This window comes from Pezoporus wallicus, unplaced genomic scaffold (genome assembly GCF_028554395.1).
Source record: "Pezoporus wallicus isolate ANWC-B61680 ecotype Strahan unplaced genomic scaffold, APGP_CSIRO_Pwel_v1 contig_8673, whole genome shotgun sequence".
Taxonomy (NCBI): domain Eukaryota; kingdom Metazoa; phylum Chordata; class Aves; order Psittaciformes; family Psittacidae; genus Pezoporus; species Pezoporus wallicus.
This window is the reverse complement of record NW_026637196.1, coordinates 1,645,823-1,659,490: the sequence shown is the minus strand read 5'-3', so window position 1 is coordinate 1,659,490 and position 13,668 is coordinate 1,645,823. Positions and strand designations below refer to the sequence as shown.

Genomic DNA, 13,668 nt, shown 5'->3' with positions numbered 1-13,668 from the left:
TTAACCATGCATCCTAGCCAGTCTAGTCAGCTATTAGGAGCAAATGACTGACTGCATGAGTACGCAGCAATGAGGCTGAACACAGTTTTAAGTCTGATATTTCCCAAAAGAATGACTCAATGCTCCCAGCCTGTCCTGTGGATGTTAATGTGCATGGGTCTGTTATGGACCTGCAGGTTTGCACCTTCTGGACCTGCTTCCCTTTAGCAGACCTCTGCAAGAAGTTCCACTGGGATTATTACTGCTCTGGAAGACATGCAAAAGGAGTCTGAAGTAGTATTTCTTCATGGCACTGTATTGTCCTGCCTACACGCATCAGCCTATTTAGGGGCTGAGTGTTTAGCATAGTGCTTCAGCCCATACACATCCTCTCAAGACTCCATGACTGTCAAAACCCCATTAGATTAAAAATGTTATATAAAGATTAATGACTGCAATAAAATTAAAACTCTAATATGATCAAACTCAGTTTCATGATACATTATGAAATAGCTCTGTGAAACCAATATACTTTTTTTTTCATTTGAAGCTTTTTACATTACGTTCCAAGCTATTTCTACAGTGTCTGCAAATCAGGCAATAGCATTACATTACGACATGAAAACCAGGAAGTGAAGATGATTATGTCTCCAACCTGCAGGGCTGCCTGTGCCGACAGACTCTTGTACTTCCAAGAAGCTTAAATGACATTAGCAAGGTTCTGCACAGCAACTGAGGATCATTTGCATGGCACACACAACAGGACAGTAAATGTCAGGCAAAACTGAGGATTTCTGAGCTGAGTGCTCAGTCCTTTGGAGAAAACATTTACATTCCAATTATTTTCATTTTAGATGGAAGTTCTGGCAGTAGCAAAGAGATTCCATGCAGAGCAGATGAATGCTTCTTTTCCTTATAGACTTGAAAGATAGAGCTCCAGTATGGAAAAGGCTTTTGGTGACATATGGTATCTTTTGTTCTTGTGTATTTAATAAAGAAATGTTAATGTCAAAACAATCTAGGCAAAGACATTTTTCCATCCCTGATGCTGGATGCAACATAAGCCCTGTTGTTTTCTCATACAAAGATGAAGCAAAGCAAAGCTGAAAAGCAGAGATGATCACTTTTAAATCACTTCTGTAATTCTGAGCTTCAATCTTGCTTTTGGAGCAAGTATATACTCATGCACACACATAAAGCATGCAAATGTGACCCTTGACAGGTAAGCATTGCCAGAAATCCCAAAGGAGACTCAGCTTTCATTTAAAACACATCTGATCAAGTCCCAGATCACATTCTTCAGTTTTGGTGAGGATGTTGTTCTCTTTTCTGATTGCATTTGGTTATTCCAAACCTGACTGTATTGCAACGTACCATGAAAGCAGTTCCTGAGTTGCAAGGAGCCCACTGCCAATACTCCAACCTCTTGTACTCCACAGTTTGAATACAACAAGGTGATTTCAAAAGGTCTTTCTATACGGCCAATCTGGGCCATCAGGTATTTCCATTTCATCCTAGAAGACCACAAAGAGCTATCAGACATACACACAGCACACTGGAATCCATGGGATCTCTAGCATAAAGATTGTGCAGTTTACCAAATAGCAGTAACAGTATCCCCAAGGGAAATAGATTGGTGAATGTAAATTCCAACGTAACAAAAGGATGTTAATATAAACCAAGTGAAGTTCAGCCTAACAAGTTCATTTCAGTTATCTTTGCTGCAGATCCTATCACTAATGATGAAAAGGTGCAACTATTCCAAATGATTAGATTAAAATGAGACTTAAATGATCACCAGTTTTGGACACGCCGCTGCATGTGCCTTCCACACATATGGTTGCATTCTGTTTGCTCTTGCAAGCACAGATCAATCACGCAGCTGCACAAGTCTCTGGATCTCTTCAAAGTAACACTGACCATTGTACCTACTGGAAGTAAATGTCTGAATGCTTCTTGGTTGCGTCAAGTGTAAGAACCCCTTTCTATGCTTTCTCGATCTCATTTCTCAATTTAAGAAGCTAAAGAGCACCCACAAAGCAAGGGGAAGAAGATGTGGTGTTGCAGAAAATGTAGATTGTCTGGCAATTTACATTTCACTGCAGAACAAATCCCATAGCCCCTAGAGAGCAAAGGGTTCTCAACTGCGCTGCACTTGTGGCAGGGCAGAGAAAGACATGGTCCCAGGCACTCTAATTTTAAAGATGGTTGTTAGGCGTCATAAAGGTATCGAATGGCAATTTCCAGAGGAGCTCGCTCAAGTCAGTCTGATGGGAGTCAGGGTATCCAGGTGTCATCAAAAAAATACAGCAGGATTTAAAAAAAATCTTTCTATTTTGGTTTTATTTTAAAAAACTGTCCCACCTCACATTAAGGAGAAAATAAAATACAGTTAAAAGTGTATGTTGTTATTTTGTAAAGGGATCGTAGCAAGGATAGGGACAAAGCAATCCTTGCTCTTAACTCTTTTCTGGAAAGAGTACCAGACAGAAACACATTTACCCATCCCCTGCATGCTGCTGAAGCTGCTGGGGGCACCGTTGATGAGTGACTCTGAGTCAGTGCCAGTGCTATGGCAGGGAGGCCAGGCTACAGTGTTAAGATGTGTTGCTCAGGCTCTGCTCCTATTATTATATTTTCCTTTGGGAAATGCCTTCAGCTGCCATGAAGTGATCATCTAGCCCCTGTCCTGCACCAGAAACACATTAGAAGGCAACACCTGGACAACAAATACATCTCTACTGGACACAATATAAAATCACAGACCACTTAATTTGCAAGTTGCAAAAAACCCAATATAACATTAATCTTTTGTCATACTCTCTGCTTTTGCTTGCCACGGATTAGCTAAGTAACTCATTCTTGCCTTCACAAACCAGCTGCACACCTTTTTCTGGTGCGAGTTTTTGACTCTCCCTTCTATGGCATCCCCCCATCTTCTACTCTCACCATTGTATGCACACATAAATACCAACAAACGCACTAAACTCACCTGAAGTTGAGCTCCTCTTATCAAGATGACCCTCCATGACCCTGTTTCACCTCTTTATTGTCCCATCATATCATATTCAATAGTTCAATATAATTTAATTCAGCTTCAGAAATATCCAGCCCTGAACTGCAACTGTACCATCTCTACTGCCTACCAAAAGAGAATGACTGCTTTACTTTCAGCTTTGGGAATGTCCAGCACTTATAAATATATCTTATAACTACAGTTATATAGTCCCCCCTGCCACACTGTGGCACAATGTCTGAGGCCATTCAGCAGTGACATAGAATTGAATCACTTACGCTATGTGACACAGCTTTGTTCATCACTCCATTGCATCCTGTTGGCCACAAAAATCAGTGCGTCTTAATCAAGTTGGTTCAATGATCCACTGAAGGGCAGTCTTTAAATCTTTTGATTTTACCTATTGAGCATACTAGATCTTCTGAGCACTGAGATGTAGTTCTAGTGCCTCCCTGTTCCAGCCCACCCCTGGAGCTGAGACATCACAGTATCACTAGCATTATCACACTCCTGAGTGCAGGAACTGGTAGCACACAGCGTCTGATTCACAACCAGTATTAGCTATATTTAGTGGCAACTAAAGAGATTACTGCCCCATGCTGAAAACAATGACTAGTTCACCTGCTGCACCATAATCCTATATGGTTTATGAGCCAGACACGTTAGAACTTGCCATTAATAGCCTGAGGTATCAAAGTAAATGAAAATCACTGGTGATGTAACTCAATAAACCAACCTTCGAAACGTCACAACTGAGAAAGACACACTGTCCATTCTGCCATCTCTGCTGGAAGAACTGTGGCATCTGATAGAAGAGCCAGGCCATTACTTTAAACCACTACTGTGAACTGCCAGCTCTTCTGAGTCAGAGCCCTAAGGTCCCACAAAACATTTATATCTGCACTAAAGTATCTCCAGCACTGAAACTTGGATGCATTTATAACACCACAGCAAAAGTTGGCAAGCATTCAGAGACTGTAAAAACAACAAGTAGCTTTACATCACCCAGAATACTTCAGTCTATGGAGTCTCATCATCAGCAAGGTATTCCCCTTCAGAGAAAGCTTCACTCCAAGAGCCAACTGCAGCTAGATTTCTAATACTGTATATAGTTACACCTTCTTCGCTTGTTCCCACTATCCAAATGGGAGCTAGTCAAAACCAATTTAATTTCCTTAATGGAATCCGGAATGGAGCCCACTGTCAATTTAGTGAAGATGGATCATTGCATCAGACAAGTTCGGCAATACCTTTACTATTGATTATATGTCAAACCAGATCTCAAGTAACGAGGTAATATTACTATTCTTCTAAATAGAGATGTTAAAATTGATCTGTGTGTATGGAAGGGCTATCACTCTGACATAATTGAGATATTTGCATGGATAGAAAGTTTGGAGTTACAAGCAACCTGATGCTTAAGGCAAAAGAACTCAAGATTCACCCTGCAAACCTATAATTTCAACTTCTGATTTTCATTAGCCTCTCAATCTCCTCTGCTGAGCCGAAGTTTTCCTCCCCCTCCTTGCCAATCCCTTCTATGCCATGCCTTTCCATATCCAACTGTAACTGGTGATTAATTTAAAGAAAGACTTTTAATATTAAGAACAACAATTTCTTCATTAAGAGTGAAAAATTCAATAAAGCTGAACAGGAAAGCTGAAACCTTTTTGGGATTAGGGGGACTCACTGCATGGGTTATTGCGCAAAGGTATTTCTGCAATATGCTAACTGCTTCTAGGCTCAACCAGTGAATGGGCAAATTAGAAACTTTACATTCCTTTTCTACATACAGAAAGTTGTTGCCTGCATGTCCTCATCAACATCCAGGTTTTTAATTGAAATGGTGTTCACAGTGTGTCAGTATGTATTAGGCATTTTCTGAGGATGCTTACCACACTGCTCCCTTTCAAAGGCTTATGCCGTTGGACACCTACTTTATGAAACCCAAAAGACCATGCATGTTTCTAGATGTTCAGATTAACTACATGGCAATGTTTCAATGTACGATAGCAGAAGTCAAATAATTTTTGTGGATGAGAACAACCACGTTAACAGAAGTGTCAAAGATGGCAAGGTTCTACATACATCTCAGAAGCTAGCAGGGCATTCTAGCACCACTGTCTCCTCCACAAAAGGGGGAAGGCACAAAAAATTAAGCAATATTATTTTGTGAGGCTGGCTAACTGAAAACCCATGTGTGCACATGGCTGTGAACCTTTTGCTTTTTAACCTGCCAAGACTATCACGGCCAGTGCCTTATATTTCAGAAAGAAAACAGAACAAAATCAACTTAGCTTTTACTGACTGTGAAAAGGGAAAGGATTATCTCTGCCCCAAGTGGTGCTTTTTTATATTCATTAAAGTGCAAGTACTTAAGAGTTGAAAGAAACAGAATTACTGAAACAGTTTCAGCTGACAAAACTGAAATAATTGTGGTCAAAACCAAGCACAAGCATGTGAAACCATTCAAAACAAAAGCATACTGGGCTAAGAAGAATTTGCAGCTGTGACTGTTTCTGCGTCTGTACGGTAAAGATGGAAAAGGTGGGATAAGCAAAATAGTAAAAGAGACATCAGACGTGACCTGTACAAACACTATAACTAACTCTGAGAAAGTGAAGACAGTTTTCTGAGCCAGCTCCCAGGTGAAGGCTTGGACTTGCAAGGAAAACAATAGGCTTTGATGTTTGAGCTCTACTGAGATAATGAGAAATGTAATTTTATATATTTTTGTTCATATAAAGAATTTCAAACACCTCACTCCCTCAGTGGTTCTCTCTCTAATGCTAGTAACTCAGAATACCCACAACCTGTAGGTATAGTATATGTAACAAGAAATACTGTGACTGTGTGCTACTTGTTCACAGGACACAGTCTCTGAAGGCCCACCTGGGTCTTTACGGGTATTCATGTGAAAAAATGAGTGGCAGCTTCAACACCATTACTTTAATTTTATGGTAATTCCTAGTAGTTAGTGAGGTGTAACTTTCTCTCTTGCATGACCTACATAAAAGCTTTTGGGAACAGTGTTTCTGATGGATCCTGAATGACAAAACATCATCAGGAGAATATTTCTAGGTCCAGAAAGAGGAGAGTTCATTGAAGAGGTCTGGTGCAGCTGGAGTTTATGAAGAAGTGTAGCTTGGTCCTGGAATTGAGGGGTGACAAAAGGGGCTGACGCAGGATTTTATGGAGTGCCTGGTTATCTGAGCAAGTGTCACCTAGTCTTTTTTCTGTATCTAAGCTTCTACTCTGATCTCAAGACAATTCCTTGGTAGTAATTGTCAATGGTTAAACTATGTACTACACACAGGCATCTCTCTCAGGGTCATTTACTCATTGTCCTCCTTGTTCTGCCCTAAATTGTGCAGCAATGTTTGTTTATCACAACAAAGCTTGTAGAAATTCCACTCCCTGTGGAAAGCCCCTGGAAAGCAGGAACAATTCAGGATGATATCTCTTCTTAACAACCAGTGTTGTTAAAATCTTAATCATGGAAAGAATGCTCATTTCAGACTACCTGCCTAGTAAGAAGCTCCGTCAGAAACAGTTTGTCCTGCCTTCACACTCACATTTTTCTCTAATTATGCAGAGATTTTACAGAATTTCCCTGTAATGAGGGGGGAAAGGAAGGGTATCTGACCTAACATGGTTCGTAACTGTTTTGTCTATCTACTATTCTTTCTAACTTCATTTAAAATGGGACTCAGTTGCCTTCCATCTTTAAAACCTTAATACTAAACCCTCTGAGCTTATCAGTGCTTCATTTCACTCAATAAAGAAAACATAATACCAGTATCTATGCCAGCTTCCAGTAAAGCCTATTTCATTCTAATAAATCTAAATATCATCACTCTTGGATAGATAATTATCTTGATTTCATGTAAAATTGGTTCTGCAATGCTCAAATAAACTGTTAAACAACATCTATGATCCATTCCAGAGATGCTGCAGTGGTTGTGATCAAAGCTTAGTTTGGCCAGCTAAGTATATCCAAAAAGCATTTTATGAGTTTATACAGGGGAATGGAGCTGTGGATGCAGTTAAAGTGGCTTGTCAGATAATCAAAGCAGCAAGGGCAGTTACAGGTAAAAAAGAACTTTAGAAATTAATCCCACAAGAAGGGGAAGGAGCAGCCAGGAAGGAAGTGAGCAATAACTAAAAGCAGGAGAGGGATCTGAAGGAAAATAAATACTATGTTTTAGTCAAACTCTGCTATCTTTGGCTGACCAGGAGTCTTGGCTACAGATTTCCATGGCAGCCTGGGGAGTGCCAAAGAATTCAAAGAAAACAAGAACTGGGATCCATTGCTTAAGTTCTCCATGGGAGTCAGTCAGGTGATGGAAATAAAAAGCTCTGTTGTGTGTCTGACCCAGGTTCTTACAAGGCAGACTGAAGCAAAGGAAAAACAAGCACATGGAAAATGGCAAAATCAGATGACACGTGGACTTTTCTCCTTTTTTCCTGTTGTGATTCATTCCCTTTGCCTATTTCTCCTTCTCACTGCATCCTGCTACACACAGGAATGAAAAAGTGAAACACTGGAAAGATCAAACAGAATAAAATACAGGACAAGATCCAGGGTTGCTGCACTTTCTTTTTTTGTATTCACCTCTTCTCACCCCTAGCCTCTGTTTTTCTCTTCTCTGAACTCTAGAAATGAAGCAAAAGAGAATGCTCCTGAACTTAGCAGTCAGAAGGAGGAAATTACAGAACAGGTAGTTAATCCTGCCTCAGACTGAGAAATGTGACCCTTGTAACAAATGTGACCCCTTGAATATTTTTCAATATTGCTAAGGCAGTCTTCAGACTGAGTGCATTTTACAGCTATGGTCCTAGCATCAGTGAGAGGGTCAGCCACTCTTGACTCTTCCAAATGCAAGCGAAAAAGAGTGAGTCCTAAGCAAGCGTGTTCTTTGCAAAGGGGACACACACAAGCTGGGTCTGTAACATTCAGCCCATCAGGTAGCTGCACACTTGAGTTCTGTCAGTTCTACCTTCATTTTCTGCAGCAACAATCTCAGGAAGGGAGAAGACACTGATAAACATTGGCCTGGAGGGACTTCACTCTACCCTGCAATTCAAAGTATAAACAGCTGCAAATGGATTGTCTTACCCAGCATCCTCCTCATGGCCAACTCTTAGAGCAATTATGGTATTCCTGTTTGTCTCCACATATCTGATTTCGACTGTGAACCTCTGGAGCAGAGGAACAGCATCCTGTGAACATATGGCCAGCTCCAGCAAGCAAGAGTCCAAGCTCCCAGGCAGGATGGGGCTATGCAGGCTGAACTCACATCTATCTGGGAGCCTACTGGTGTTCAGGAGGAAAATGTCCCCTGTGAGTTAAAAAAATAAGAGACGCACACAGTGAGTGGAAGAGAGATAATAAGAGGAAAATGGATATGGAGTTTAAAGGAAGGAATCATGAGGAGGAAGGCAAGGGCTATGCACAAACGCCCAAATAACAGAAAGCAGAGAAAGGAGAATAAAAGAAAAATGAGAGAAATAAGTAAAGATGTGATAGAAGGAATGAGAAGAAACCAAACAAAGCAGCATGAAGACATGTTCAACAAAACAAAAACCAAAGACTTTGCAAGTCAGACAGCAAACATATGGAGCCAACCCTGGCTTGTAAAGGATTGAGCTTCCTAGGAAAAATCCAGCCTCCATAAGCCAAAGTAGCTTATCCTAAACCAGGGAGGTACAAAACAAGTATATAAAGGGGCTGGGTTATTTACAGGGTCCATACATACACAACTTAGGCAGTATAAATAGATTATATGGCTCTTAGTGACTCTTGGGCACTTGACAGCACCTTTACGAGCTGTGCACCAGAGCCAGCATACGGCAGTATTGTCAGTGACACATGCTCAAGGCCTCAGCCTAATGGCTTCTGTTGCTGCCATCCACAGCTGGTATCAGTGCTGGGAGAAAGGGGATGTCCATTCGAGGGGAGCTATGACTCTGCCTACCTTCCACCTCTCCATGGGAGGAGCTGTTTTCCAGAAGCTGCTGCTGCCTCTCCTGGGACACCAGGACACCAACTGAAGATAACACCCAGTCCGGTTTTCCAGAACGGTCTCTAGACGTCACCCATGAACAGCTTGAGCCGACGTTGCAAGAGATTTCTGTTACGAGAAACCAAAAGTTTCGTGGAGGCCTTCCCCATTTCAAGGAGCAGGGGTAATGCAGGCACATGAATGAGCAGATGCACAGGGAACGGGAGCTTTCTCTTCCCAGAAACAGAAGAGTTGAAGGGAAAAAGGGAAGCTTGTTTTTGCAATTACAACAAAGTCTCTCCCAGGGTGGGTGAAGATCATGCCAGAATAAAAAAAGCCCTGCACATTCTTGGCAGGTGTAAATCAGTTTCCTCCTACCTGTATCAACAGTGAATTTACATCAGTGGAAGGTCTAGGCCACATGTACATAAAAACCTGAATGAGAATAATACTGAGTGCAGGAAGGACATCAAAACTGTACGGATTTAGCATTGTGGCAGAGAGAAACAAATGAAAGTCAACCCTCCCTCAGCAGCAGAAAGAGCTTGACAGAGTCTCAAGCAGAATAGTTGAGCAATGCAAGCTTTACATATTATGTATGTATATATTTATTTATTTATTTTAAGCAGCTCTTTTTTCCTCCAGCAGGATGGACAAGGACACCCTCTTAACAAAACCCAGAGTCTGTTCACAGCACTGAGAACACTACATCAACCTGGCCAGAATTTTTCATAATCAGCATATTACAAACCAGACAAAAAGTAATTCACTGTTCTCTCATCAACCTAATATAAGCTCCCTGAAGGGATGTTAGCTGCAAAAAGCTCTCCCACACAGAGTGGGACTGAATAGATATGGTAAGCTGATATTAACTTGCATGATATTTTCAGTAGTAATAACAATATTACAGTAATAACTGGAGGACCCCCAGGCTATATGAGAAATCATAGAATCATAGAATAGTTAGGGTTGGAAAGGACCTTAGCATCATCTATTTCCAACTGCCCTGCCATGGGCAGGGACACCTCACACTAAACCATGTCACCCAAGACTCCATCCGACCTGGCCTTGAACACTTACCACTTCTTTGGGCAGCCCATTCCAGTGCCTCACCACCCTCACAGTAAAGAACTTCTTTATATCTAACCTGAACTTCCCCTGTTTAAGTTTGAACCCATTTGAACCCGAAATAAGAGACTAAACATTTGCATTTGGAATCCTAATTTCAGAGGGTATTCAGACCTTGCAAACGTCACACAATGTCATCCCTTTGGTACCCCTGTTCCTGGGGAGGAGAAAAGACAGATATCAAGAAGAGAATTAAGGTCAGGGCTGTGCAACTAGGTGCAGATGGGGCAGGTAAGAGCCTCCAGAAGACTGCCTATACTTTAAACTTCCCAAAAGAGAAGTGGAAGAATCTTTCCAACCAAAGCAGACCAGTTTTCTTAATTTTTAAAGTTAATTTTAACTACATTTTGATGAAACACCACACAGCATGCAGAGGTAAGAGAAACACAGATGTTACAGAGATGCACACTGCTGTGGCTTGGGACAGGCTGTTAACTCCCACCCCAACACGTATCCTCCTCCAGTTCCTCTACAAGCTCCCCAGCCTATTCTGGCTGACTTGGTGATGGAGATTGCTGCCTTTCACCCTGCCACCAGACACAGCCACCTGAATAACTTCTCAGCCCACCTCATCAAATCCATAAAGCTTAGCAAAGGTCTGCTGCAGTGTTCAGCCCTTCATTTTTAAACGAAAGCCATAAGCAGATGGACTGGCAAATTGTTTCTAATGTGCATATGTAATGACAGCTTCCAGCAGAGCACAGGAAGGAGGACACCAGCCACTCTCCTGACTGCTGGATCTAGAGAAAGATGTCTGTGCTAAGGTTTGATGATTCAGTAAAACAGCTTTAGGGATCTCAATAGTTCAGAAATTCCATGCCTGTGTGAGACAAAGCAGAGTCCTGATACAGACCTGCTATGCTGTTTCAGATCTGTGAAAGTTTGACAGGTTAGCTTAGTACTCATAGACTTGCTGCCAGCAGTAGTAATATTTTTATCAGGTAAAAATCTAGCTGGTCATAAAACCCAGAAATCAATTTCTCTCCCAACAGCATAACAGTGCAAGAGAGCAAAGTGAGAGCTTTTCTTTTTCTTTTTGCCTTTTCTTTTTCAGATGGTTACTTTAAACTAATATTTATGACAAAATAATTTCAACAAATCTTACCAGTACCTCCACTTGCAGTAGCAATGGCTGTACCAATACAGACTTAACCCTTTGAACATGGCTCACATAATGAAGCAGTTTGCAGCTCAGATAAGTGAACACGATGTTCTCCTTTCAAAAGCACCTAATTTCCATACTCTCTGGGCTGTATAAAGCCTATCTGCCACAACCTGAGGCCTGGCAGGATCACAATGCCTGGAAGAAGATCTGAAAGAGATCAGAGAAGTTGCTGACATCTGATAAGAAAGGCCTCTGAGCTTTCTGGTGACAGATCATGTATTGTGTTGCAATGGAAATACTAATCAACAAGAAGCTGTTGTTTAGCATAAATCCCAGGACAAGAACTGGGTGCAGTCGTGGTCACAGTGAAAGAGAATACCAAAAGCTACAACCTCTGACACGAATGCGTGCCACGTAACAGATGCTTCATATCCAGCTTTGTTTAGCACCTATGAACTTGGAGAACTTCAAGCGTAGGTCCATGGAAAAGCAAAATCAACAGAAATGAAAAAAAAAAGTAAAATATAGAAAGAAATACATCTGTATTACTACAGTCAGCAAAGAACTTATCTTCAGATGTTACAAAAGTGCTCTGAAGAAGCTTAGACTGAAGAAAACTCATAGACAGTCCAGCATATGTCAGAAAAGGGAATCACACTTTAAAGTATTAGATACCATCTGCAAGATGTCACTATAAGGAACTCCTCTCGAGCAAGGCTAGCTCACCTTGCCACCTCGTTTGAGGAGCATATGTGACTTTTCTACCATGCACAGGCCTATCTCTACTATTTAGCATCTTCATTAATGACCTGGACAAGGGGGAAGAGTGCATCCTCAGCAAGCCCACAGACATTACAAAACAGAGAGGAGCAGCTGACACACCAGATGGCTGTGCTGCCCTTTGGAGGAACCTGGAGAGGCTGGATACTGGGCTGATAGGAACCTTCTGAAGTTTATCAGAAGGAAATGCCAAGTCCTGAGCCTCAGAAGGAATATCCCCTGGCACCAATACATGCAGGGGGCTGACTGGCTGGCAAACAGCTCTGAAGAGAAGGACAAGCTGATCATGAGCCAGCAGCACACACTTGTGACAAAGGTGGCCAACAGACTTCTGAGCTGCATTAGGAAGAACACTGCCAGCAGATCAAGACAGGTAATTCTTCCTCTCTGCTGAGCACTGATGAGACCACATCTGGAGTACTGTGTCCAGCTCTCGGCTCCCCCACGTAAGAAAGATGCAGACAAGTCCATCATTGGTCCACAAAGATGACTGAAGGACTGAAGCATCTTTTATAAGAGGAGAGACTGACAGAACTGGGACTGTTCAGCCTGTAAAAGAGGAGGCTCAGGGGGATTATATCAATGTATACAAACACCTGAGAGGGAATGAAGAGGACACTTCTGAGCAGTATCCACTGACAGGATAAGAGGCAATGGGCACAAATTAAATTAAAAAAAAAACAACAAAAACTAAAACTAAAACAAATAACCAACAGAAAATTTGATTTGAACACAAGAAAATACTCTTACTGTAAGAGTGGTCAAACAGTGGAACAGGTTGCCAAGAGAAGGTGTACAGTTTCCACCTGTGTAGATATTCAAAAGCCATCTGGACAACCTGTTCTAGCTGACTCTACTTAAGCTGGGGGTTTGGAGTAGGAGATCTTAAGAGGTCCATTCCATGATTATTTCATTAAATGGAAAGGCATCACTCCACTTTCCAAGTTTCCACACCAGTGATAACAACCAGCTCGTTCCTCTCAGGCATTTATAAATTACTGTGTTCACTACACCTATCCTGATGTCACAGTAAGACCAAACTCATCCTACCTATCTCACAAGCATTTTTCTTTCAGATCACTGAGCTTTTTCCATGCCTAGAAAAAGAAAATTACTGTTGAAAAAATCTTTCATTCATTCTCAAGAAATGTGGTTTGTTCTATAGTTGCTAGAAGGTACCTCCACTCCTTAGCTTGTATTTCATGAACTCCCAGCCCTCAATCTGGTGGATTTCACTGTGCTGATGCAGATTATTTTTTTCCTTTCTTTTTTTTTTCCCTTATGTTTTTTTCCCCTGCTGTGTCCTTTTTTTTGGTTTATTTTGTTTTGGGAAGCAAGGGATTCCCTTAATGTTTCTGAGCCTTTGCTCCACTTCCAGTCAGAAATCTAGTAGCACAGCTTTCTGATAAAGAGTCCTTGTGACTGCCAGCATTTACCTTGCACCTAGATTCTGAAGTAGAAATAAGGAGGATGTGAACAAGAAGACTTGTAGTACCTGGTTTGGAAGGCTGATGCAATGAAACCATCGTATTTTTTATCAGGGAGTGCTTCTGAGGTGGATTTGCTGAAGAAGAGTTTTCTTCATGAGATCCAGAACAGGAGACAACTATAATGAAACAGAGCAGGGGAAGAGTTTCATGTTTCTATAGAAAACT

At 41.5% G+C, this 13,668-nt stretch overlaps 1 protein-coding gene across 2 annotated transcripts in view; it reads right to left on the bottom strand.

Annotated features, from left to right (window-relative positions):
* The window catches only part of LTK (leukocyte receptor tyrosine kinase), a 95,690-nt gene that overhangs the window by 40,349 nt on the left and 41,673 nt on the right, over positions 1-13,668 (bottom strand). For both annotated transcript variants that reach the window (XM_057403979.1, XM_057403977.1), the window contains exons 2-5: positions 13,509-13,619; positions 8,974-9,129; positions 8,115-8,337; positions 1,354-1,493 (exon numbers count right to left, since the gene is read on the bottom strand). In XM_057403979.1, the coding sequence (XP_057259962.1) occupies positions 1,354-1,493; positions 8,115-8,337; positions 8,974-9,129; positions 13,509-13,619 (630 nt within the window). The remainder of the gene's footprint in view (positions 1-1,353; positions 1,494-8,114; positions 8,338-8,973; positions 9,130-13,508; positions 13,620-13,668) is intronic.